General features: G+C 42.5%; 1 protein-coding gene across 3 annotated transcripts; it reads right to left on the bottom strand.

Annotated features, from left to right (window-relative positions):
• Window positions 1-999: 999 nt before the first annotated feature.
• LOC122749882 (zinc finger protein 260-like) lies at window positions 1,000-27,551 on the bottom strand. Of its 3 annotated transcripts, none has more exons than XM_043996448.1 (6): window positions 27,441-27,551; window positions 26,676-26,837; window positions 23,661-23,752; window positions 18,120-18,246; window positions 9,532-9,627; window positions 1,000-3,633 (listed from the first exon to the last, which is right to left on the bottom strand). In XM_043996448.1, the coding sequence occupies exons 2-6, from the start codon at window positions 26,713-26,715 to the stop codon at window positions 1,673-1,675; spliced, it is 2,316 nt and encodes a 771-aa protein (XP_043852383.1). In that variant the 5' UTR covers window positions 26,716-26,837; window positions 27,441-27,551; the 3' UTR covers window positions 1,000-1,672. The 3 variants fall into 3 exon arrangements, with proteins under 3 accessions (XP_043852383.1, XP_043852382.1, XP_043852381.1); XM_043996447.1 differs by lacking the exon at window positions 27,441-27,551 and adding an exon at window positions 27,306-27,359; XM_043996446.1 differs by lacking the exon at window positions 27,441-27,551 and adding an exon at window positions 27,196-27,245.

The raw sequence follows: 27,551 nt of genomic DNA, 5'->3' as shown, positions 1-27,551 counted from the left end.
GGAAGGAAGAGACTGGCGCTGACTCTGGGGCTCTTTCCTCTGGACTCGGGTGGAGAGCGGAGCTAGAAATGTGCTCTCCCTTTAATAGATAGGAATCTAGGCCTTTCTCTCTCTTTACCAAATTCTTATTCTCCTTAATAAATGCTTAAAAGTCTAACTCTTGCTAAAGCTTATAATTTATTGGCGACCACTCATTAGATATTTTAGACAGTTTAGCTAGAATTTTAGCCCTTAACAGTAGCTATTCCAGTTTAGTGCTTCCTATGGTCTAGTTCTGTTTATATTGTTGAGCAGAACAGAGGGATGATCATCTCTCTTCCTAATAAGCCTTGTGTCAATCAATTAATCATTTATTTAGTACCTTCTAAGGAGAAAAAGGAGCCGATTTGAGAGATGTTGCAAAGGTGAAGCTGACAGGCCTTGGCCTCAGATTGAATACAGGGGGTGAGAGAGAGGAATCCAGGCTAACTCTGAGTGTGAGCCTGAGAGATTAGAAGGATAGTGCTGCCCCCTACAGGAATAAAGGAGGACATAGGACTGAAAAGAACCCTTGGAACTGCTGGGGTTGATCTGATGCTGAAGCAATTTGAAAAGCCTATGGCAAGACTCACAACTAGATCCTAAGGATAAGAACTGTCATAGAATCTTAGGGCTTGAAAGATATCAGAGGCTATCCAAGGTAACGCATGCCTGAACAAGAATACCTTCTACAACCTGACAGATGGCCACCCAACCTTATCTTACAACAGGCTTGCTGGGATTGGGGTTGCTTACCCAATGGGAAGAATATAACAGCAAGCCAGACCAGTCATAGTTTGGTTATTGCTTTAATTAGCAATATCTCTTGCCATTGCTTGGGGTGGGCAATAATAAGAAAGCTGGAGAAATTGGATCAAAAGCTCTATTTGGGCATGAGTACTGAATGAGAAAAGACATTTTTGGTGTGTTATAGGACAGAATAAAATGTGTAGGTTTGTAACAGGGTAAATGATCCAAGGCAGGGACTTGATAAGAAAGTAAAGAATGGACAAGTGGGTTACACAAGGCTTGACTTCAGCTTTTTGAATGTGTTTCTGCTGAGGACTTGTAAGCAGAATAATGCTGGTTGCTGGGACCAAGAGAGCTAGAAGCCCACTGAAAACAGATTCTCTTTATTCTTCAATAGAATTAGGATGTTCCCAGTGGTCAAGTGATGGTCATTTATCATCTTTTATTTCTTTCCTCAGCAGGTAAGCTGTAACCATTACTTAGTAATACAATAATTCTCTGGATTCTTGTATAGGTGCTATTAAAGATCCTATACTTATATAATTCTATTGCTAGTTAACAGCGGCCAATGTATATTTCTGGGAAAGGCGATATCAAAGATGATCTTGATATTTTTCTCTCACAAAGCACCAAATAATAGACCATGAAAAAAAATCAAACATCTGGACTCAAAGTTTAACAAATGACAAGATTATATGAAGCACTGCCCACAGTATTACATTACAGTTAATGTTCTGTATAAAGTCTCTGAGGGATGAAATACACACCCTTTAGTTGTCTCATAGTAACTTCACAGAGTTTTTATGATTTTTTTCTGATGCCTCTTACAAGCAGGTACTGAAGACTTTCCTACATTCATTGCACCTTTGGAGAGTCTCACTAATATTAATTTCTGATGTTTGCTTTATAAGGTACAATTTCCAGTTGAATCCTTCTCATATAATTTATATTTAAAGGGTTTTTCTCTCGAATGAATTTTCTTATGTGCATTATAAGTTTGCTTCTGCCTAAAGGCTCTTCCACATTCATTACACTTAAAGGGTTTCTCTCCAGTATGAATTCTTTCATGTTCAGTAAGGTAGTCCCTCTGAGTGAAAGCTTTCCCACATTCATTACATGCAAAAGGTTTCTCTCCAGTATGAGTTCTCAAATGTCTACTGTGGGAGGTATTGTAACTGAAAGCTTTGTCACAAATGTTACATTTATAGGGCTTCTCTCCAGTGTGAATTCTCTGATGAATAATATAGGATGCCCTTAGGCTGAAGTCCTTCCCACATTCTTTGCATTTATAGCATTTCTCTTGAGTATGAGTTCTCTGATGGATACTAAAATATCCCTTGTATCTAAAGGTTTTCCCACATTCATCACATTTATAAAGTTTCTCTTCAGCATGCTTTTCTTGATGTGCACTAAGGCTTCCCCTCTCTCGGAAGGCTTTTCCACATTCATTGCATTCAAAGGGTTTCTCTCCTGTATGAATTCTCTTATGTACACTAAGGCTTCCCCTCTCTCGGAAAGCTTTCCCACATTCATTACACTCAAAGGGCTTCTCTCCAGTATGAATCATTTTATGTTTTTTAAGGTTTGCTTTTTGGCTAAAAGTTTTTCCACATTCAATACATTCATAAAGTTTCTCTCCAGTATGAATTCTCTGATGATAAATAAAGGATGCTTTGTCAGTGAACTCTTTCCCACATTCATTACATTTATAGGGTATCTCTCCAGTATGAATTCTCTTGTGTTTCTTAAGGTATGTCCCTCGACTGAAGGCTTTCCCACAATCATTACATACATATGGCTTCTCACCTGTGTGGATTCTTTCATGCTGAATAAGGAGGTAATTGTTGTTAAAAGCTTTCCCACACTGGTTACATTTATATGGTTTTTCTCCAGTATGAACTCTCTGGTGCTGATTAAGGTTTCCCAACTGCCTAAAGACTTTTCCACATTCATTACATTCAAAGGGTTTTTCTTCAGTATGGGTTCTCTGATGTTGATTGAGGTGACCCCACTGACTAAAGGCTTTCCCACATTCATGACATTTATAGGGTTTTTCTCCAGTATGAATTCTCTGGTGTTGATTAAGGTTTCCTAATTGTCTGAAAGCTTTCCCACAATCATTACATTTGTAGGGTTTCTCTCCAGTGTGAATTCTCTGGTGTTTGATAAGGTAGGAGTCAACACTGAAGGCTTTTCCACATTCGTAACATTTATATGGTTTCTCTCCAGTGTGAATTCTCTGATGTTGAATAAGGTGTGCTCTACGTCTAAAGGCTCTTCCACATTCAGTACAGTCAAAGGGTTTCTCGCCAGTATGAATTTTCAAATGCACAGTAAGGCATGAGTTGTTGCTGAAGGTTTTTCCACACTCATCACATTTATGAGTTTTCTCTCCACCATGTATCTTATGGTACTGGAAAAGATCTGAGTGGTAACTGAAGGGCTTTTTACATTTGTTATACTTAAAACGCTTCTTCCCTGAGGGGGTTCTAGTATGTTTAAATATATCTGACAAATATTTAAAGCTCTTTCCAAGGGAATCATATTTATGGAGATATTTTCCTGTGGTAGCTTTCTGTTTGGGAGTAAGAAGTAATCCCAGCTTGAACTTTCTCCCCAAAGTAACACATTCACGAAGACTCAATTCACTTGAAGTTGTCCTTTGATTCGCTAGAACTTGCCTGGCCCATCTCTTCTGAATGCCCTTCCATCTCTTCAACCTTGCATCAAAATCCCAAGATTCTTTTAACTCAGAATTCCAGGAGCCATTCTTTGAGAGTCTCTTCTTGGATAAATTTCCTGTAGAAATAATCTTATTTGCAGCTGACTCCTTGGTTTTATATCTTGTCTTCTGAATAAAGAAATCTGGAAGAAACAAAAATATTCATTTTTCTCAGTGTTGGGAGAAGGAAATTGCTTTATGGTGTATTTTAGATTCTGTCTCACATCAAGAAGCATGATGATTAATCATGAAAAGGTTGGACAGTTCTTTCTATTTATTTCTTTTAAAAATATTTTATGAATACTCTTCTTTCTTTCTTTTTTACATCACTGTAATTTCCAAATACCCCCTCTGTCCCCAATAGAGCACTTCCTTGTAAGAACTATAGTCAAGCAAAACAAATCAGCTAATGTCCCATCTACTATGAGAAGCCTTTCTCAGTTTTCCTTAATCTTACTGCTTTCTCTTTGAGACTTCACCCAATTTATCCTGAATATGTGTTGTACACAGATGTTTACTAGCTGTCTCCCTACAAAACTGTGTGAGCTTCTTGAGAGCAAAGACTGGGCTTGACATAGCGCTTTGCACTATGACTGACTGTGTTTTTCAGCCAGGAATAGGTTGGATAATTATTGTTTTCAATATAATTTGATATTTAATAATGCCATTCTCCCTTCTTTCCTACTTTTTTCTTTTGTTTTATATTTTTGGTCTTTTCTCAATATGATATCTTCTTATTATTGTCTAATTCTAGGAAGCATCTCTTTCATATTTTAATGGTATAGCATTAAATCTATAGACAGGAGCAGAAATCTAATCTTTACTGTTATCATTCCAATTTAGATATGAACAGTAAACACCTCGCAAATTATTTAGATCTTTCTTTATTTCTATAAAAAATTACACTTCCTGAGCATGACTTAAATATGGAGAATTCAATGAAACTGGGATAGACTGGTATGAAGTGACAGAGAGTACAGAAAGTAGATCAAAAAGACCAATATGCACTTGAACTCCACACTGAATACAGAGACATATGTGAAGGCAGTAAGTATAGCGTGACAAAACAGGATAAATATAATGGACAACACTGGTATTACCTTGCAGAGTGCATGGCCTTCTTTTCTTTAAGGAAAGGATACAATAGCAATCAAAATTCTTGATGTTTTTCATTAACTGCTTTTAGAGAATACACTGGTTTGTTTGTATGCCTGTTCATATTAATCTCATGTGTTAAAGCTACATAGTCATGTTTGCGGTAAAAAGTTTTAACAGTCGGCTAGGGATAATGGAGAGACACCAGTTTTTTTAAAGACCACCCTTTCGGGGAGGAGACCAATTGCATGAGCTACAAACACCAGTCGGCCTGCTGAGCACTCGACTTCCGGGGTGCGAGCTTAAAAGGCAAGGAGAGAACGGAAGTGGGGCCTTTTTTCCTGCTCCGCTGGTCCCCTGGCTGTGCTGCACAGACAGACGCTGACTGGAGTTTGACTCGGCCCGGCTCGCGGTTAGCAGCAGCACGCGCTTGACTCGGTCTCTCTCTCCCCCCAAAGGTGGCCTTGGGCTTTTGGTGAGTTTTATACGGAATATAGACTAAGCTTAGACTTAAGACTAATTGTTTTGTATTTCTACTTTCCTATCCCTCTAATCAACATCACCTGGTAACTACCACACAATAAAGCTCTAACTAGAAAACCAGAAGCTTCTTCCATTTACTAGTCTGGGAGATAAATTAAGGGAAAGGTTAAAGAGGGGAGATTTATGATCTAATATCCAATTTTAAATCTCACATGTTTAAACATTTATTTTATTTTATTTTGTTATTATTATTTGTGAGGCAATTGGGGTTAAGTGACTTGCCCAGGGTCACACAGCTAGTAAGTGTTAAGTGTCTGAGGCCGGATTTGAACTCAGGTCCTCCTGAATTCAGGGCTGGTGCTCTATCCAGCTGTCTCTATCTTTACATTTTTAAAGATCAAATTTTGCTTTTATACAGCAGTATTAGTGTTATTCAATGATTTTTATGTGAATTTTGCTGTCTTTTAAAGGTGGCCTCACTTAAATTTTTTTATTAGTCCAAACTAATAATTTCAGTGGTATAAGGGAACTCTCCTGATGCAGGTCAGCATCTTCTCTGCAAGTCTGGCAGAGTTCAATGGATCACTGACAGGTTAACTGGACTTCCTGAGGGTCTTACAGCCATTCTGGGTCAGAAGCAGGATCTGAACAATGACTACAGTAATGGCAACAAAAAGAACAGTAACATAAAACTTCACCCTGTGTAACTGTAATGACCAATCTCTTCCCTGCAGCAGAGATGAAGAAATGGAACTATCTCCCACCTGTTACTGGAGGGGTGGGAGACTCTGAGTATGAAATGTTACACAGCTCAACAGATACAGTGGATGTGTGGATTAGCTGTGCTTAAATGATTCTTTTTGTCTTTATTCTAAGAGAAGGCTCTTGAATTTTAAGAGAGGATTGTATTCAGAAATGACTGTTACATAAAAACTTACAATAAAAAAGGTTTGGAAGAGCTGCCATGGGAAATGAAATCAGTCAATAAGAGATAACTGAGCAGTTAAAAGAGCATAGCTAAGGTTACATACCATAAATTTGTATACTCAGCAGCTTTGAAGTCAGAGGAGCAAAATCAGATGGTAGGAGTTAAGCAGGGATAGAGATTCAGTGATGGAGAGTGATAGGAGGTCAGTGGGCCCTGGGGCATTTATTAAGTGCCTTCTATAACCCTAGCACTGTGCTAGGCACTGAGGATACCGACTCCAAGAATGAAACTAATCCTATTCTTTTTTTTTTTTTTTTTTAGTGAGGCAATTGGGGTTAAGTGACTTGCCCAGGGTCATACAGCTAGTAAGTGTTAAGTGGCTGAGGCCAGATTTGAACTCAGGTCCTCCTGACTCCAGGGCCAGTGCTCTATCCACTGCACTACCTAGCTGCCCCAACTAATCCTATTCTCAAGGAGCTGACATTCTATGGGGAAGACAACAGATGCGGCTTTATTTAGCTGGAGAGATATTCAAATGGTAGACCATGGGCTAGTTATGGAGGTAAGCACAGCCAGAATGGGATACCAGGGCTCACACTGAAAGCTAACAGACCAAAGGTGACCAAGAGCCACGGACGAGGGAGAGGGAGGAGAACAGGAATACGTGATTGACGAAGTGGAAGGACTGAGGGTGTAATTAACAAGAGGGGTCATCAGCATGAATACAGACCCTAAGGAAGATGCCAAAGTGGATGAGAAGATTGTGAACCACCTACAAACTCCTCTAACTTTTCTAAAAAGTCTGCAGATGATCTGCAGGTTAGTTACTGATGGCAATGAGAATGGGGAGAGTGAATGGACCTCATGAGAAAAAAAATGTCACTGAGAGGTCCTGAGAGTGGAAGGGTCCGAAAGGGGCGGGGATGAGCAACAGTATTCTCTCCTCTCTTCCTGGCCCTGTGAGTTGGGTTTTGGAGAAAGAGTGGCCACTAGTGGAGAGCTCTGCAAGGAATGTGAGACCTCCAGAGGAGAATTCAAGCAAGAAAGTAGAAGGGAAGACTTTTGTAAATTCTATGTATAACGTGGAGTTTGTAGTAAATAGGGTGATGGATCCAAAAGGCATAATGGGATGGGCAAAGTGGTTGTTTTGGGTTTTGGGGGGGTTTTTTTGTTTTTTTGTTTTTTTGTTTTTTTTTTAAGTGAGGCAATTGGGGTTAAGTGACTTGCCCAGGGTCACACAGCTAGTAAGTGTTAAGTGTCTGAGGCCAGATTTGAACTCAGGTACTCCTGACTCCAGGGCTGGTGCTCTATCCACTGCGCCACCTAGCTGCCCCTGTTTGTTTGTTTTTGCAGGGCAACTAGGGTTAAGTGACTTGTCCAGGGTCACACAGCTAGTAAGTGTCAAGTGTCTAAGGTCGGATTTGAACTCAGGTCCTCCTAAACCCAAGGCCAGTGCTTTATCCACTGTGCCACCTAGCTGCCCCCCCAAAGTGGTTGTTAAACTTCAATGGACCGGAGCTGGAGAGTACATGAATAAATAAAACATTTATTAAGCACTCACTATGTGCCAAGCACTGGGCTAAGACCCAGGGGATACAAATATAGGCAAACAGATACAGCGCCTGCACCCTTTGTTGTGTAATTCAGGAAGAAGATTCATGATCAGGAGATGGGAGGCCAGGCTAGGACAATGAAGGGCTTAATGATCAGGCCCCACAAGAAGAAGCTGAATAAAAAAAAGGCATGTTAAATTTGCGGGGAACAGGCATTTTATTAAGTACCTACTACAAGCCAAACACCATGCTGAGCTCTTTACAAATAGCATCTCATTTGGTCCTCACAACAACCGTGGCCTATAAGTGCTATTATCATGCCCATTTTTTTACAGTTGAGGAAACTGAGGCAGATGGAGGTGAAATGACATACCCAGGGTCACACAGCTAGGAAATGTCTGGGGTCACATTTGAACTGACTCTAGGCACAGCACTTTGTGCACTGTGGTTCATTTTATGTGTATGTCATCTATATTTAGGTATTTGTTGTTGTTCTGACTAGAATGTAAGCTCACTGCAAGGAGGGACTGTTTCTGTCTCCATACTTGTATTCCCAAAGCCCGGCCCAATTCCTGACATACAACAGGTGCATAATATATGCTTTTTGGATGGTTGATTGTTTACAGTACTGAAGGAAGGGCATCATTTCATAAAGGATGGGGACTAGAGGCAAATCATGACAGGGGAAGATGATATGTTTCTTGGGAACGGTAGTGAAAGGAATGAGACAACAGGAATGTGGATAAAATAGGAAAAGGGCCAAGAAATTCTTTAAAATATTGGTTACGGGCAGCCAGGTGGCGCAGTGAATAAAGCACTGACCCTGGATTCAGGAGGACCTGAGTTCAAATCTGGCCTCAGACACTTGACACTTACTAGCTGTGTGACCCTGGACAAGTCACTTAGCCTTCACTGTCCCGCCCGCCCCCCCAAAAAATAAAATATTGGTTAGACTTGGGTTATATCTGAAAAGAAAAGGAAAGGAAATGTGAGAGAAAAGACTATTTGGATTCTTCTCAGAGCCCCAGAGACAGAGAGTGAGTCTAGTCTCAAGCCCCATAGCCTTGTTGCCTAAAGCTCCCAGCAGGGGACCACCTGGCACACAGGACTCTGAGGAGCCAAGGCCCTGGGCCTTAGGCCCGAGCAGGGTCCTGCACTTTGTGGGAGCTGAACTAAGCTGGGAGTTCACCTGGTGGCACCTGAGGTGATTCCCACATGACCCCGATGGTCAAACCTCAACTAGTTTTGTTTCTTGACAAGCTTTATGTTCACACAACACTGTTCTAGTGAGGAATGGGGACATTCTTGCCCAGAATAAGGTTAAGGCCTAGTGTCACAATCTAATTGATCCACTGATGCAATCTGATTGGTTGTTAACAGGGCAGTCTGATTGGTCAGCTGATACAATCTGATTGGTCCCTACAGTTGGTACTATATGCTATAATTGGTTGTTTTTGTAATGCTGGATGTAAATGTGAACTGTAATGTGATTGGTCGAGAGGGACCCTTGGTGGGTATAAATAACAGTGTAGGAACCTCACTTCAGTGCACTCTCTGGCCCATTCAGAAGAGTGCCCATCTTCAAAGATGAATAAAGATGCCTTTATCCACCCTCTGTTGCCTGCTTGGATTCTTTGAGCTGTGAGCTGCTAGCAACACTTGAGCTGCACAAGACTATTCGAGCTGTTAATGTATGAAGGTGACATACAGAATGTCAGAAGAAGAAAAAACAATTATGGGAGGGGGGACAAAGTATGGATGGAGTCCAGGGTACAGAAGGAAAAGACAAGAGGGTGAAGATCAGGAAAAGGAAAGGAAAACAGTCTCTAAATAAGGAAGCTCAGTCTAGATCACCTCACACCCTCTTTACAGTCCGGGGGGCCCATGGGGAGTGTTCCCCATCCAGCATGGCAAAGCTATTAATTACATGCTTGCACGCCAACCAGTTGAACTGTTGTTGGCAATGGCTTCCATTGGCTCACCTTGACAAGAGACTCTTGGCACATTTTTCTCAGTTATCCATGGTGCTTCTCCTCTCTCCAACTGGGAAATCACATGTGGTTTGGAAAATGGAAGCCCTGTTCATAGGGGGAAAAGCAGAAAGTGCTGGAAACAGAAATCTATCTTGTAATTCAGTTCTAGCCCCTTTCAATCTCATTTTAGTTTGATTTCTGTTGATTTCTGTTGTCTTTAGATGGTATTCATTTCTTTTTTTGTCTTGTTTGTTTTTGTTTAGAATTTTATTTTTCAAATTACATGTAAAAACAAATTTTGACATCAATTTTTTAAAACTTTGTGTTCCAATTTCTCTTCCACCCCTCCCTTCCCTCCCCCTACCCCCCAAGAACTCAAGCAATTCATATAAGTTATACATGAGTAGTCATGGAAAACATCTCCATATTAGCTAGGTTGTGAGAGAAAACAGACAAAAACAAAACTTCAGATTAAGGAACTATCAAAAAATTTTTATGCTTCAATCTGTTTTCAGATACCATCAGTTCTTTCTTTATAGATGGATTGCAATTTTCATAAGTCCTTCAGAGTTATATTGGATCATTGCATTGCTGAAAATAACCATGTTTCCCAACAGATCGTCTGACACTATTGCTGTTATTTTACATACAGTACATTTCACTCTGCTTCAGTTCTTGTAGGTCTTTCCAAATTTTTCTGATAGCATCCTGTTCATCATTACTTTTATATAGTACCTTAAACTTGACAGAGAATTTTCTTCACAATAGCCCAGCAAAGTAGGTACCATATGTTTTGCCATTATAGTCAATCATCGTAACTATGTCCCTCCATCCTATTCCCTTCCCGTGATATTTACTCTATTTTCTATCTTCTTTTACTCTATTCCTCCTCAAAAGTGTTTTGCTTCTGACTGCCCCCTCCCCAGCTCTGCCCTCCCTTCTTTCACCCTTCCTTTCTTATCCTCTTCCCCTCCTACTTTCCTGTAGGGTTAGATAGATTACTCCTCCCAATTGGGTGTGAATGTTATTCCCTCCTTGAGCCCACTCTGATGAGGTTAAGGTCTTTGAGCTAATTCTGTGTTCTAAATTTTCTTCCTCCCTCCCTCCTCAACTCTCCCTATGAAATCTAGCAATTCAATATGTCATACATGTGCAGTTATGCAGAACATCTTCACCTTCCTTGAAAGTGTTTTGCTTTTTACTGCTCCCTCCCCCAATCTGCCCTTCCCTCTTTCCCCTCTTCTCCACCCCCCCCCCTTTACGTCCTTCCCCTCCCACTTTCCCTCAGGGCAAAATATATTACTATACCCACTTGAGTATGTTTGTTATTCCCTCTTTGAACCAATTCTAATGATAGTAAGGTTCACTCACTCCCCCACTCCTTCCCCCTCTTCCCCTCCCCTCCATAAGCTTTTTCTTGTTTCCTTCATGTGAGCTACCTCTCCCCAGTCCACCTGGACCCTTCCCCCTCCCCCAGTGCATTCCTCCTACCCCTCAACCCTATTTTAAAGATATCATCATGGATTAGCTAGGTGGCACAGTGGACAAAGCACCAGCTCTGGACCCAGGAGGCCCCAAGCCCAAATCCAGCCCCAGACATCAGCCACCCCACCTGCCTGCCCCACAAAAAACAAGGATAAACAAAATAGAAATGCTTTGCAGATATCATCTCTTCATATTCAGCTCAGACCTGTGTCCTCTAAGTGTATCCCTTTCAGCTGCCCTAAGACTGAGAAAGTTCTTATGAGTTAGAAGCATCATCTTCCCATGTAGAAACATAAACAGTTTAATCTTTTAACATCCCTCATGATTTTGATGTGGGATGGATTTAAGGTCAAATTGATCATGAGTTGTCCCAAAAGAATTATAAGGCTCAGTGACTCAGTTTCCCAAGTTTTACTGCAATACTGTGATTGATCACAGGGAGAGCATCATGGAGGTGTCTCTCGAATAGGGAAAGGAAAGACAGTTTATATTTATAGTATGGATAAATTGATTATCAGTCTCATTATAATAATCTCCACCTTAGGGAGGTACAAGGGAGGGCTTATCCTAATTTTGAGTTCCTGGGGTCCTAAGGCCAACCCCCGAGGTGGTACCTTTTTCCGTGGAGGTAGTTTTGGGTTTACACATCCTAAGGTGAATCTGGGGACAAACTTGGCCTTTTCTGCTCATGTTACCTCAATTTGCCAAGGTCAGAGTGTCCCTGTATTTTCCATTCTCAGGAATAGTTTTCTGGATATTACATTTATCAGTTAGAACTCTATACCCTGGTCTGGTATCATTGTTATAGTTGAGGTCTCTATGACCTGCCTCTTTATGTTCTTGTTATGGGTGCTGATTAATGTGGGTAACAAGAACTTAGGCCCTGCCTTGTATTAATGAAGGCCCAAATCTTAAGTTATTCATTAATCCCTTTCAGAGCTGGGGTCTGTAAGTTATAGCCCCTCCTGGAGCTCAGATCTAAATTAGAGCTCAGGTCTTAGGTTTGTCTGTTAACCCCTTTTTTTTTTTTTTTTTTGCCTCCTACAATTTCTTTTTCCTATTTGCCTTTTTATGCTTCTCTAGGGTCTTGTATTTGAAAGTCAAATTTCTATTCAATTCAGGTCTTTTCATTACAAATGCCTGAAAGTTCTCTTTTTCATTGAAGTTCCATTTTTTTTCCTCTGAAAGATTATATTCAGTTTTGCTGGGTAGGTGATTCTTGGCTGTAGTCCCAGTTCCTTTTCCTCCGGAATATCATATTCCATGCCCTCCGGTCCTTTAATTTAGAAACAAAGTCTAGCAGCGTCTACATTAAAGGACCGGAGGGCATGGAATATGATATTCCGGAGAAAAAGGAACTGGACTACAGCCAAGATGGTATTCATTTCTAAATATGCTCTTCTACCCTTCTCAACTTAATAAGGCTTTGCTAATAACAAAGACTAAAAAGGGGGAAAAAACCTTCCATAAAACCAACCAAAATGTTAACCATGTTTAAGAATATATACAATATTTCTCACCCAGAGACCCTCTTGTCCTCAATAAAGGAAGGCAAAGTACATTTCCTGAATACCTTGCCAGGCTAAGATTTATTGTTATAATTTCAACTTTCAGTTTGGTTCTTTATGTAAGGAGATGACCCTTCTCTAAGGATACAAGTTCACTTCTGAGAAAAAGCAGTCCTTTTTTAAAAAAGTTATTTCTAATTTATGGAATAAAATAAGCATTTCCATAACAGTGCACTAAAAAAGATGATTTACGGGAAACTGCAAATCTACTATGCATAACTTGCTATTCCTTTCAAATACACAACAAAATTATCATATAAATTCCTTTTGTTTTCTTTCCTCCCCCTCCCCCCTTCTAAAGATGGCTACCACTAAACACAAATACATACACACACACATATATATACACATGTAGTTCTTAAAATTAATTTTTTTCATGCACACACATATATATGTATGTATGTAAAATTATTCTATACATACTTCTATTTCTCAGTTATTTCTCTGGATGCAGATAGATGCTTTATAGTTAATTTGGGTATTGATAATAGAAAAATAACTTATTCCTTCAAAGTTGTTCTTAAAACAATATTGCTGTTACTATATACAATGTTCCTTTGGTTCTGCTCATTTCACTCTTCATTTTTTTATGCAAGGCTTTCCATGTTTTTCTTAAATCATTGAGCTCATCATTTCTTACATCAAAATCATTTATCACAACCTGTTCAGCCATTCTCCAAATGATAGGCATTTTATATTTTCCAATTCTTTGCCATCACAAAAAGAGCTGCTAAAACATTTTAGAACATATAGGTTCCTTTCTTTTTTCCCTAATCATCTTTGGAAATAGACCAAGTAGTGGTATTGCTGGGTGATTGGGTATAGGTAGTTTAATAATTCTTTGGGCATAATTCCAGATTGATCTCCAAAATGATTGGGTCATTTCACAATTCCACCAATAGTGAATTAGTGTTTCAATTTTTCCATTTCCTCTCCAACATTTGTCACTTTCCCCATCTATCATTTTAGCCAATCTGGTAGGTGTAAAATGATATCTCAAGGTTGTTTTAATTTGCATTTCTCTAATCAATATTGATTTAGAGCATTTTACCTGACTATAAAATGTTTTGATTTCTTCATTGGAAAACTGCCTGTTCATATCCTTTGACCATTTATCAACTGAAGAATGACTTATATTCTTATAGTTTTTATAAAATTCTTTATATATTTTTAGATATGAGACCTTTATCTGATAAACTGTCTATAAAATTTCCCCCCAATTTTCTGCTTTTCTTCTAATCATGGCTATATTTGTCTTACTCATACAAAACCTTTTTAATTGAATGTAATTGAAATTATCAATTTTACACCTAATTTTGCTCTTATCTGTTTATTCATAAATTATTTACCTATCCAAAAGTCTGAAAAGTAATATGTTCCATGTTCTAATTTTGTTCTGAAATCTCTCTTTATATCTAGGTCATGTATCTATTTTGACCTTATCTTGGTAAATGGTATGAGATATTGGTTCAAGCCAAATTTCTGCCATTTTCCCAACAAGTTTTTACCAAATAATCGAATTTTTATCCCCAAATCTTAAGTATTTACACCTGACAAATACAGGTTATTATGGATATTTGCTGCTGTAAATTGTATGTTTACTCTATTCCATTGATCTACCTTTCTATTTTTTGGGGGGGCAGGGCAATGAGGATTAAGTGACTTGCCCAGGGTCACACAGCTAGTAAGTGTCAAGTGTCTGAGACTGGATTTGTACTCAGGTCCTTCTGAATCCAGGGCCGGTGCTTTATCTACTGCGCCACCCAGCTGTCCCTACCTATTTCTTAGTACCAGTTTCAATATTTACTGTCTTATAACAAGTTTAAGATCTGTACTGCTAAATCTCTTTCCTTTTTAAAAAACATTATTTCCTTGGATATTCTTGACTTTTGTTTTTCCAAATAAATTGTTATTTTTTCTTATTCAGTAAGATCATTTTTTGGTTATTTAATTGGGGTGGCATTGAAAACACACACATATTAATTTGCGTAAGATTGTCATTTTTATTATTATGGGTTCAGATATACCTTACAGAAGCAATTTATTAGGTCTAACTCAGAGTTCTGAGTTGACAGTTGCTCATTTGCCTTGATGAGCTGTAGAAATCTGGAGCAAATTGGAGAAGACAATTGGCTTCAGTGATAAGCCTGCAAAGCAACCTTTAGCTGGGGAAATATGGACATCATGTGGGCACAATGTGATTTACCTCAATTATAGGCAGAAAGCAAGAATCTGGTTCCTAAGTCTGGGCTAAGAGGAGGTTGTTTGCAGAGAGACCTGGCTGCTGAATTAAGATAGGTTAGAAGGAGAGGAGAGGAGAGGAGAGGAGAAAGAACAGACAGATTTCAGAAATGGGTTACAGACAGGAAAGTGCTAGTGGAACTATAACTTGTTGCCGGGTAGATTAGTTGAGCAATGAGAGTCTGGAGTGCTCTTTGCTGCCACCTGCTGCTGAAAATAATAAGAAGAAAAAGAAGCGAGCTTATATCCTGCTCCCATTGATGAGTTCTACCCAGAACCTCCATTTGGGTGCACGGCCCTGACCAGCCATCCCTCCTCCTTTATGCTTAGCCACCATGTCTCTTTGCTAGGATTTGCTTCCCCACCGTTTAGCACAGTGACTGGCACTCAGACAGTGCCCAATAAATGCTTGTTGACGGACTGCTTGTCATTAGGTCTGGTCACTAAAATATTTAAGACTAGTCCACAAAAAACTGCCTCTAGCTTTATTAAAGATAGTCGTCATTAACAGTCATGGTAATTCAGGCAGGACACAGGCTATAATTGACAACAGGAGACACCTTCCCACAGCTCTCTGGACTCCCAGAAACATAAAAGTCACGATAGAATCCAATATTCTATACTATATTATACTAACTATACTATACTTTATTATACTATGCTATGCTTTACTATACTATATATGATTTATACTATACCATGCTTTAATATATTATACCATACTATACTTCATTATACTATACTAGATTAGACTTTATTATACTATGCTATACTATGCTTTATTATACTATATTTTATTATACTATGCCATCCTATACTATAAATTATTTTACTATACTTTATTATACTATGCTATTCTATACTATATTATAGTAACTATACTATGCAATGCTATACTATACTTTATTATACTATACTATATCATAGTATATACTATAGTTTATATTACTATACTATACTATGATAATACTATGATATAGTATGCTAATACTATACTATACTTTATTATGCTATACTAACTATACTATGCTATACTATATACAATGCTATACTATATATTACTCTACTCTACTATGCTAATACTATGCTATACTATGCTTTATTTTGCTATACTATGCTATACCTTATTATACTATATACTATAGTATGAGGTACAATGTTAGTGGGGTTAGTGACCACAAAGGGTTATTACTACCAGGATCCTGAGAACATGGAGTAGCAGAGGCACGGCTGCCCTTCTTGGGAACCCCTGTGACTTGTTGAAGTGAGTGCAGGTATGGTGGGTGAATTAGCCCCAGCTCAGGGATGGAGAGCCTAGGGGGAGTAGGGGCCTGAGCCATGCCCAGGATATCTCAACATTTCCACTGAAGCATCAGAGAGGCCACAGTTCTGTCCCAGAGAGCAAGTCTGAAAGGCAGGAAGATCTCAGCTAAAGCCCCACTCATAAGCTGTGTGACCTTCAGCAAGTGACGGAACCTCTAAGTCTTCCGGGCTCTTGCTCTAAAACTGGCAAAGATGGTGGCTGGCATGGGTCAAGGGAGGTATCTCAACTTCTTCAACTGACAAAATCACAGGTTGGTCTCTGTCCTCTGTTTAGATCATCAGATATCGTGAATGCATTCGGTGGCTGGTTCTGCTGACTCCACTCAGCACTGGTTCACATATGTCCTCCTACTTTTCTCTGAATTCTTCAAATCTGTTGCTCTTTTGCTGTTCAATCATTTTTCTGTCGTGTCTGACTCTTCCTGACCCCATTTGGGGTTTTCTTGGCAAAGATACTGGAGTGGTTTGCCATTTCCTGCTCCCGCTCATCTTATGGATGAGGAAACGGAGGTAAACGGAGTTAAGTGACTTGCCCAGGGTCACACTGCTAGTGTTAAGTGTCTGAGGCCAGATTTGAACTCAGGCCCTCCTGGATCCAGGGCCGATGCTCTATCCACTGCCACCTAGCTGCCCCCCCATTCTATTTTGATTAGTGACTTGGGGTGATCTTTCACATGGTTCTTATTATTTTGCAAGTCTCCTTTTGAAAATTCTTTGCTGGAACCCTTTGCCGAGTGAAGCCCCCTTTTCCTTAGGGAAAAGAGGGTACCCAGAGGGTATAAAAAACAAAGCAAAAACACCCCTGAGAGATGTAATGTGTTGTGTTCCCAAGAAGTGGGAGAGAAAGATCACAGAGTTGACATAGGATCAAAGAAAATTGGCTTGTTTTAATCCTGCCAGGAGGAATAAAGCATTTCACGCCTTGCGGAATCTGCACTGGGGATTTCATGGAGATAAATGTTAGATCCAGACAATTATAGGCAACAGCTCTAGTAGTTTATTGATTAGTCTCCAGAACATTTTGAGGTTATTATTATTATTGGTCTACTTTGAAATTAACATTCATTTTCTCTTTTTATGAGTTTCCCAGAGAAACAGTCCAAGGAAGTCACTATGTTGTTTTATGTTTATATTTTATAGAGTATTAATATTAATTTTATTTTAATTTACAATTCATTAAATTTATAGATTGATACATTTAATAATAAATTAATGTTATATTTTCTATTCTGTAGACTATTATACAGGTGAATAAAATGACCTCTTTTTATAGCTGAATAAAACTCATCTTCTTCAGACTTACTGAAACCATCTTCAGGGCAAGTCCAGGAGCAGACAGGAGAATGGGGAGAGGGACACTGACTACATCCTGTTCTCACATAGGTTTTTTGTTTGTTTGTTTTTTATTTTGTGGGGCAATGAAGGTTAAATGACTAGGGTCACACAGCTTGTAAGTGTCAAGTGTCTGAGGCCGGATTTGAACTCAGGTCCTCCTGAATCCAGGGCTGGTGCTTTATCCACTGCAGTGCCACCTAGCTGCTCTCTATTACTCTCATTATTACATGTATTTAAGAATAGCTCTACGTATCAAGGAAAAAATTCAGCTTAGCAGTATATTACTAACAATATTAATTTTAATAATAGCTAACCTTTCTATGGAGTATATTAAGCGCCACATGATTTACGAATATTATCTCATTTGATCCTCACAACTTCCCTGGAAGGCAGGGGGTATGATTATCAACCCTATTTTACAGATGAGGAAAATGAGGCAGAGTAAGTGACTTGCCCGGGGTCACAAAACTACTTAGTGTCTGAAGCCATATTTGAACTCTAATCTCCCTAACTCCAGACTTGGGCATTCTATCCATTGCACCACCCAGCTGCCTCCCTTTTAGGCATACCACAGTCTTCAGGAAGGGAAAGTGATAAGACAGCCCAGTGGTCAGACACCATCTCACTGAGGAAAGTAATCCTTACCAAGGAAGACAAAGTTCTGATAGTTCTCCAGCATCACTTCCCTATACAGGTCCTTCTGAGCTGGCTCCAAGTGCCTCCACTCCTCCTGAGTGAAGTTCACAGCCACATCCTGGAACGTCACTGATTCCTGAGACAGCAAACATATTTTGACATTTTGTTCAACATGAAGCATGAAGGGGACATATAGTAAATAGGTCTTCAGCCTATTGGTTTGTTAGCTTCCATTTCAAATATATATTTTTAAATATATGTATTTTTAAATTGAAATCTGCCTTCTTTCATCCCCCCACGCATTGGAAAGTAAGGGGGAAAACCTCCTGCTATAAATATATATATATAATTAAGCAAAACAAATTTCTGCACTAGCCATGTCCAAAAACCAAATATTTCTCATTGTGCACTGAATCCTTCCCCTTTCTATTAGGAGGTGGGCAGCACATTTCATCATTAGTCTTATGGAATCACAGTCTTTCATTACACTGATAAGAGCTCCTAATTCTCTCAAAGTTGTCTTTACCATATTGTTGTCACTATATATACTGGTTCTGCTCTCTTTGCTCTGCATCAGTTCATACAAGTCTTCCCAGGTTTCTCTGAAATCATATCCTTCATTATTTCTTTTTGTTTGTTTTTTTGATGAGGCAATTGGGGTTAAGTGACTTGCCCAGGGTCACACAGCTAGTAAGTGTCAAGTGTCTGAGGCTGGATTTGAATTCAGGTCCTCCTGACTCCAGGGCCAGTTCTCTATCCACTGCTCTACCTAGCTGCCCTTCCTTCATCATTTCTTATACCGTAATAGTTTTCTATCACATTCATATGCCATTCCCCAATTTGTGGTACCCTACATACTTTACAAATATGACCATATGACCAACCTAACTTTCATGTTTCCTTGATGACATTGTTTAATCCTACTGTTCTTCCTCAGAAGTCTTCATGGGTTATATGTAGTATCCATATGCAACCATCATGTGTCTCCCCATAGCCCACTGAGAGTTGTCCATTTCAAATTCTTCATTTTTTTTTTTGAGGCAATCAGGGTTAAGTGACTCGCCCAGAGTCACATAGCTAGTGTCTGAGTCTAGAGTTGAACTCAGGTCTTCCTGATTTCAGGGCCAGTGCTCAATCCACTTAGTTTCCCCCCATTCTCCACTGTATGCCATATCTCATTGCAAATGCTTCTAAATAGACACTGTTCATTATAAAATGACCCGTTAGGCAAGGCTACATATGGATGTATTAAGGTGTGAGTTCTCCCTTAGATGCAAGTTGATCCCACTACTTATTCATGGGACCCTAATCTTTCTTCTTAAATGCTGATTCCTTGACTCTAACTATCCAAAATACAAAATACTCTCTTGAATCAAAGATGGGAAAAGAAAGACAGACCATTCAGAAGGCAGTCTAGGAGAATGAAGTTTCCAAGAGATGGTATTTGTGCGAGACCCTGAAGGACAAGGAGTTTTCAAGAGGAAAAGTTGGGAGTGGGAAAAACATTATGGGACCAGGGAAGAGCAAAGGCATGGAGGAACAGCAGAGTAGGCCATCTGTGGCAGAGGGTGCGAAGTCTACTTTGGCGTGTGGTCTCTTTAGGGGTGACCAGGTAAGAAAGGTCATGGCAGGACATGGTGTGAATTTCGGGCTGAGCAATGGGAGCCTGATGACATAGGCAACACGGGGCCATTGAAGGACTTTGGGCAGAAGACAACACAATCAGATCGCCCCATCGGGAGGGGTATGAAGGATGGGTTGGCCAGGAAAAGAAAGGAGAAAAGGCATTCTCCTGGCTCTGCCCACTGGGGCCAAGTCCTTTTTCACTTGTCAGCCCTTCAAGACCTGAATACGGCTCTGATTTACCCACTAAGTCTCCTCTCTGGGCTACTTGCTTCAACCAGTCTTCGTGGGTCACACGCCTGCCCAAAGGGCTGAAAGTCTTGCTTAGGTCTTTATATACTCCATAAGAATGCCATCTTTGGGCCGGCCATCTATGACCCCTCACTCTTGTTATCAGCCCACTTCCTTTTCCGATCACCCATCTCCTGAATGAAAGCCATTATGCTGCGCCTTGAACCAAAGCCAATGTTGGAAATAGGATGAATGGTGGACATTGGGGCAGCATCTCTCCCATTGAGTTCTGAGACTTTGATTCTTCACATTGGGTCGAAGCAAGTTTCACATTCATGCACCACTATATTAAGAAGAAGCTGGAGGGGAAGCTAGGTGGCACAGTGGATAGAGCACCGGCCCTGGATTCAGGAGGACCTGAGTTCAAATCCAGTCTCAGACACTTAACACTTACTAGCTGTGTGACCCTGGGGAAGTCACTTAACCCCAATTGCCTCACCAGAAAAAAAAAAAAAAAGAAGAGAAAAGAAACTGCAAGTTTGAAAAAAGCAGGAGTGGCAGTAATACTAGTAAGGATGAATTCAACAAAAATATCAAAAGGGAGAGCAAAAAAAAAAAAACAATAGAGAAGGAACCTGAAATAACGAATATAGAAATGGCTTTTTATTTATAGGCACTGAAATATTTGGCAGTTAGTCATTGTTTTAAAAAGTTAACAGAGGGGCAGCTAGGTGGAACAGTGGATAGAGCACCGGCCCTGGAGTCAGGAGGACCTGAGTTCAAATCCGGCCTCAGACACTTAACACTTACTAGCTGTATGACCCTGGGCAAGTCACAACCCCAATTGCCTCACTTAAAAAAAAAAGTTAACAGAAATACAAGGAATAACCAAAATATAAAAGCTGGGGGAACTACAGTACTATATGATCAGAACAGGCCAAATCTAGTAAAAAGGCAGGGTGTCCCAAAAGTCTTAGTGCAGTTTAAAATTGAAAAGAAAAAAAAAAACAAACCATAAAAACACACCAAGATTTTTGGGACACCCTGGAAAAATTCCATCACAATAAAGAAAAATACAGATCAGGATTGTTTATTTAATTCTTGGAGGAATCTGAGGCTTCATCCTTGGTGATACTCTCTCCAAGAGCACAAATCAAAACTTCTCCTCAGCATCTCATCCTGCCTGGCACTTCTCTACATCTTCCCATATATCCCACACGGGCAGAGCACTCAATGTATTCAGTGTCTTCCTCTGCACCTCTTCACACTGCCTAGATAGCAGGGGAGACACAGGCCATGCCTCAGTTATCCTTCACTCTCACCTCATGACCAGCCCCAATCCTAGGCAGGTCATGCATTTCTCTCCCAACCTTCATTGCGTCCCTTCTCCCATGCAATTTTTTTGGGGGGGTCGGCAATTGGGGTTAAATGACTTGCCCAGGCTCACACAGCTAGTAAGTGTTAAGTGTCTGAGACCAGATTTGAACTCAGGTCCTCCTGAATCCAGGGCCAGTGTTCTATCCACTGCGCCACCTAGCTGCCTCACTCCCATGCAATTTTTGTTAGGATTTTACAGATACCTTTCAATCCCCCTAAACCAGTGTTTACTGTGGCTCTCTGGTTAGCATGGAGACCTGCTGTCTGTTGATTTCCTGTGGAATTGACATCCCATCAGTTAAACTTACTTAAGAAGTGGCGAAGGCCTGACATCTGATTACTTTTACGTTTCCCATCTTCCGGCATTAACAGCTTGGCGCAGTGGATAAAGCACCAGCCCTGGATTCAGGAGGACCTGAGTTCAAATCCAGCCTCAGACACTTGACACTTACTAGCTGGGTGACCCTGGGCAAGTCACTTAACCCTCATTGCCTCACCACAAAAAAAGAAAAAGAAAACACTGGAGTCACTTTAATTTCATGCAGAGATTCTGAGCTTTGCTCTAACAAGTCAATGGTCTGACTAATTAGAAGGGAGATTCTGCAGTCAGCCTCCAAATCTGTAACCAGCTGTTTCCTGATATTAATCTTTTTCATGATGTTATTTGGTGCCTCCCATGTCTGGAGCCTTCTGATTCTCTCCTTCAAGAAAATACTCATGGGGGCAGCTGGGTGGCACAGTGGATAAAAGCACTGGTCCTGGACTCAGGAGGACCTGAGTTTAAATCTGAGCTCAGACACTTGACATTTATTAGCTGTGTGACCCTGGGCAAGTCACATAACCCTCATTGCCCTGAAAAAAAACAAGAAAGAAAGAAAAGAAAATACAACACAAAGACCTGTAGGCCAATGTGGCCTACAGGCCTTTGGCCTTTCTAGTTTCTTGCTCTAGAACTACATTTTCCAATATTTCTTTGACATCTTATCCTAGACCTACCTTTTCACTGAGTACTAAAATACACGTCAATTTAAACGGAGGAACACCTTGAATTTTTTGTACTGAGAATAAAGACCAAGCAAGCTCTTGCCCTTCTATACGAGACTTTATGATTTTCCGTTCTGGGCCTGAGGCTGCATTAAACCCTGCCTGATCACTTTATTAGACATTCCTCTATTGATCGACTCCTCTGGATGCTGGGCTTCACGGTGGGCAGAGCAATGAATTCACAAAACCTGGTCTTAACAAGCTGCCTCTGACATATATTAGCCGTGTGACCATTGGCAAGTCCCCATGTTCTCCAGCCCTGAAGAATTCTACAAATGCTCTATACTAGGACAGACAGATTTGCAGAACTTTGCGTGTGCAGGGAGGTCTTACACCAATGAAATACATTACCTGATATCCTGACCCTTCTTCTGGGCATTTAATCTTGTATTTCTCTTGTTCCCTTAATGCCTGGGGAACCTTGGCATTTCCAAGGCATGCCTCCTCCCCTAGGTCATTCTCATCCCACCCTTCCTCTGGGTCCTGGACTCTACCCAAAGACTGGGGGCAGATGGGCCTTTTTCACTTAGAGCAGACTTCCATATCACTTCCTGGCCACTTCCAAGTCCTGGTGCCATGCTAGTGCCCTCTCCTCCCTCCTTCCAGCCCCACTGCATGTGATGTTTCTCCCTCCTCCCCCTTTGATCCATTCTCATAATAATTAATGGATATCTTGCCTCCCCAGTATGACGACTTAACGATGGAGATTGCTTCATTTAATATGAGTAAGACTTAGTCTTATTTTTCTGAAGTAATACTTATGAAAGTGCTTAGCCCAGTACTTGGCACGCAGCGGGCACTTAATAAATGCATATTCCATTCCTCCTTCCCCCTTGCCTTCCACTTGAAACTGTTGTTTTTAAAAAATCAATGGACCCCAAATGTGGGCATGGCAGATTAGAGGGGGCGAAGGGCACTGAGGGACGGCACAAAACCATTGGGGAATATTCCTGATAGGGAGCCACGATATAATGGGAAGAGCACTGGGCGAAGTGGAGGAAAGTCAGGATCTCAAGTCTCTAAGCCTGGGTAAGGCTTTCTAGCTGGCCTTGAGCTACCGCAGAGACCTCATAAAGGGGATGGAGTAACAGGACCCCTTGTAGCTCTCATCATCTCCATGAGAAGAGCCAGAGTCTTCTGAGAGAGGATGTTTAAGGCTCAGGTCCCCCGACAAGATGTTGCAGAGGAAAGGAGATGGAGGACAAGGGGAAGAAGTGCACCCACACCTTGAAAAACGAGACGCTGTTTCAGGAGCTAGAAGAAAACAGAACTCACCAGGGGCCCGGCTCTAAGGAGACCAGAGGTGATTCCCTCCTTCTGCTTTATGCTCCTTTCTGGGGAAAGGACATCATCTGGGGAGCCCCGTGCTGAGGGAAGAAAAAGACGTTATGAGGAAACCAATACTGACCTCACAGCACCACAATTCATCAACATAGAGCTTCCCCCACGGGAGACGAATGAGACCCAGGAGCCCACGGGGAACATGACTTCCTCCTTCAATTAGAGGCTGGAGCCACGGACCCCAGCTCTGTCCCTATGCCCATCCTGAAGGCTGTAAGCATGAGATGCCTGGGCAGGAAATGTGAATGTGTGACTTCAATTCTGGGCAAAGCGGATAGAGTGCTGGGCTTGGAATCACGGAGACTCATCTCTGTGAGTTCAAATCCTGCCTCAGACACGTACTAGCTGTGTGACGCTGGACAAGTCACTTAACCCTGTTTGCCTCAGTTTCCTCAACTATAAAATGAGCCAGAGAAGGAAATGGCCAACCACTCCAGTATCTCTGCCAAGAAAACCCCAAACAGGGTCATGAAAAGTCAGGCGTGACTGAACAACATCTTGAATTCTTGGTACTTTCCCTATGTTCTGCGACATACTGATGTGATTGGTCCCCTTTACCTGCTCTGAATTATTGTACCCCAGGCCCAGGGTGAGGATAATTTGAGAAAAGAGAAAGAGAATGGATTGCAAAGGTCACTGATGATGAAACCTGTACAGTGGTGAGGCGGTGGATGAAGTGTTGGACGTGGCATCAGGAAGCCCTGAGTTCAAATCCTGTTTCAGACACACTTGGCTCTGTGACCCTGAGCAAGTCACCAGCCTCCCTCTGCCTCAGTTTCCCTTTCTGTAAGAGGGGATAATGGGGCAGCTAGGTGGTGCAGTGGATAAAGCACCGGCCCTGGAGTCAGGAGTACCTGAGTTCAAATCGGGCCTCAGACACTTGACACTTACTAGCTGTGTGACCCTGGGCAAGTCACTTAACCCCCACTGCCCGGCAAAAAAAAAACAAAAAGGGGGGGGGATAATAATAGTAGCAATGGAGGTCAAATGAGACAACATATGTAAAGTGCCTGGCCAACCATCAGGCACTATATAGATGCTAGTTATGGTGACCGGATGCTTCTTTCCGTCTGGTGCCCAGAGGTTCAGACTCAGCAGCTGCTGGAGGAAGCCCAAGTCAGCTGATTGCTACAGAAGCCAGCACCACATGATGCTGGGGACCGGTGCAACTGACAGCAGTGACCATTGTTCTCTCAGCCTGAGACACACGGCCTGCCAGTCAGCATCCCTCAGGGGCCACTGGGCCGAGGGCATCTCTGAGATAAACTCATTTGAGGCCGTAACTGAGGACAGACGGACGTAGGAGCTGGCTCCGCGCCCCTTCATTGTAACTGCCCAGGCTCCCACCTCCTCCTTCTCCCGTTCCTCCCTGGCTTGCAGAATCGATTTCTTCCTTTGATCTTGGGGGGTGGCGATGGGGGCTTCACAACTGTACCTCCTCCTGCCCCTGCTGAAGAAGTTATGCCAAGAATAGCCTGGGGTGGGGAGAGGATTAGAGATGATAATTGGGCATAGTGCTCCCAGGAGACACTGGTCTTCTTATATGACTAGGAAAGCCGATCACCAGCGTGATCCAGGGACAGAACTTCTACCTCAGCTGGGGGATGGAGCCTCTCTTGGAGGGACTCGACCTCCCCCCTTTCTGTGTCGGGGAGTCCTCTGAAGTCTGGGGAAGCCGATGGATCCCTTCCCTGAACAGTGTGGTTAAACGCAGAAAACACACAACATTACAAAGGAAATACAGGGAGCAAATGTTTTAAAAAACAAGTTCATAGACCCAAGTCAGGGCCCCCTGCTCGTAGAGCTCTGGACTGGCTGGTTTTCTAAATCCCAAGCATCGATTACAGACCAGCCCGGTGCTGGAATTCAGAACCTGATCAGAGAGATTTTTTTTCCCCTGAGCTGCCACGTTCAAGAGTTTTAGACATAGCTGTGTTGGATAGAGGCTTTGATGCTTGTCAACTCTTTGGAAGACCCAGAGCTGGGAGAGAACAAATATTTTGGACAAGAGGATCCTGATTCACTAAGGCATCAGCAATCTGGCACAGCGGGCCAAAAGAAATAAGATGAAGCTAAATTGGAAGAAATGTAAAGCTGTACAAGGTAAGTTGTTGTTGTTTTTTAAAGTACCAGTTGAGGGAGAACAACAACTCATGAAAAAAAGCTGGGGGTGTTAGTGGACCACAAGCCCAACATTGGGCCAGAAAGGGCTGTTATGTTCATCCATTCTTGTGCTTCAGCAGTTGTTTTGTTTGCTCTGAGTTTCCTAGAAAAAGTCACTCTTGAAAAACTAACTTGGTCTGGACCAAATCATAGCACGTGAGGCTGGAAGGGGCCCCAGTGGCCATTGGTCCATCCCATTCCTCTCCCATTCCCAGCCAGGCATCATGCTGCCTCTCCTTGAAGCCCTGGAAGGGGAGGGGGGAAGCCAGCCCCCTGAGGCAGCCCCTGCCCCTTCTGCACAGGAAGTGCTGCCTAACAAGGAGGCCTCAGCTGGCCTCTCCAGAACTGTGCTTTGACAAGGACAGGGCACAGTGACACCATCACCTCCCTCTGCCTGCAAGCTCTGCACCTCTGAATTTAAAGGGTGCCTGCCTCTGGGGCAGGGTGTGTGGGAAAGGAGACCCGGGTATCCCTAGAGATCCCCAGACCAACCTGACCTGAAGAAGGGCCCCAGCACGACCTACATGACTAGTGGTCATGCAGCCTCTGCACCAGGTCTTAGAGGAGGGGGAAGGTGTGGAGGGGACCAAGTCAGGAGGCCTGTTAGGTCAGGGAATCGCCTGGACGTGATGCATGGGCAAGGGGGAAGGCGGGCACAGGGGAGATCAGAGTCAAGGTAGACCGCTGACCTGCTGGACCACAGGCTGGCCTGCCCCCCACAACCCAGCCCTCCAGGTGTCTGCTCCCCTGGGCAGCTCCCAGCCCCCAGCCTTCTCTCCTGCTCACCTCTCTCCTCAAGCATGAGGTCCAAGGCCTCCATGGTCATCTGGGCTCAGGACTTCCTGGCTGACCTCCTGGCTGCCCCTTCCAGTGGGCTTGGTGGCATCACTGGAGCATCAGCATCTCCCGGCTCCCTGCTCCCTGCTTCTCATGCCCTGGGCTCTGGAGCTGCGGGGGGAAGGTGTCAGGGTGGGTCAGTGTGCCAGGGGCCAGGCCAGCCACCAAGGACAGGGGCTGTCCAGCTTCTCTGCCACTTCCCCAGCAACTGTCCCAGCCTCTGCTTGGAAAGGGGAGGGGCCCTGGAAGAAGGAGACCGTGGGTCCGGGCACAGGGCGTGCCTGGGGCACTGCGTGGGGTGACCCAGCAGAGGGGGTGGGGTGGGGGTGCAGGGGGACAGCAGGATGGGAATTCAGCCAGCAGACACACTCACTCACACACACTCGCTGGACCCCTGACCTCTCGGCGCTCCCCATCCCTCTCACTCGCGTGAGCACACACGAACACACAAGAATACACACAAAAACACATGCACACATGCGTGCGTGATATTCAGTGCACGGAGCTCCCCGATTTTTCTTTCTCCCACCCCCACGTGTATACAGATGGGTCCCCCACTCCATTCTGTCTGGCCCTAACCTGCGCGTGTCCGTGGCTGTAGTAGGTCCTTCCTCCCCGCCTCCCAGCACCCCCCCCACCCCCTCCGCGAAGGGCGCTATCCCATTCACTAACACCTCCCCCTCCCACCCCCCACCTCCACAAGCAATCAAGGACCTCAAAAACCAGAGCTCTTAGGGGAAGTGCGCCTGCGCACAGGGAGCCCCTGAAACTACAGGTCCCAGAGCCCTTTGGGCCGCAAGACGGACAAGCTTAACGAACGACGTG

This window comes from Dromiciops gliroides, chromosome 3 (genome assembly GCF_019393635.1).
Source record: "Dromiciops gliroides isolate mDroGli1 chromosome 3, mDroGli1.pri, whole genome shotgun sequence".
Lineage (NCBI taxonomy): Eukaryota > Metazoa > Chordata > Mammalia > Microbiotheria > Microbiotheriidae > Dromiciops > Dromiciops gliroides.
Note: the sequence above shows the minus strand (reverse complement) of the source record. Positions and strands in the feature narration are given on the sequence as shown.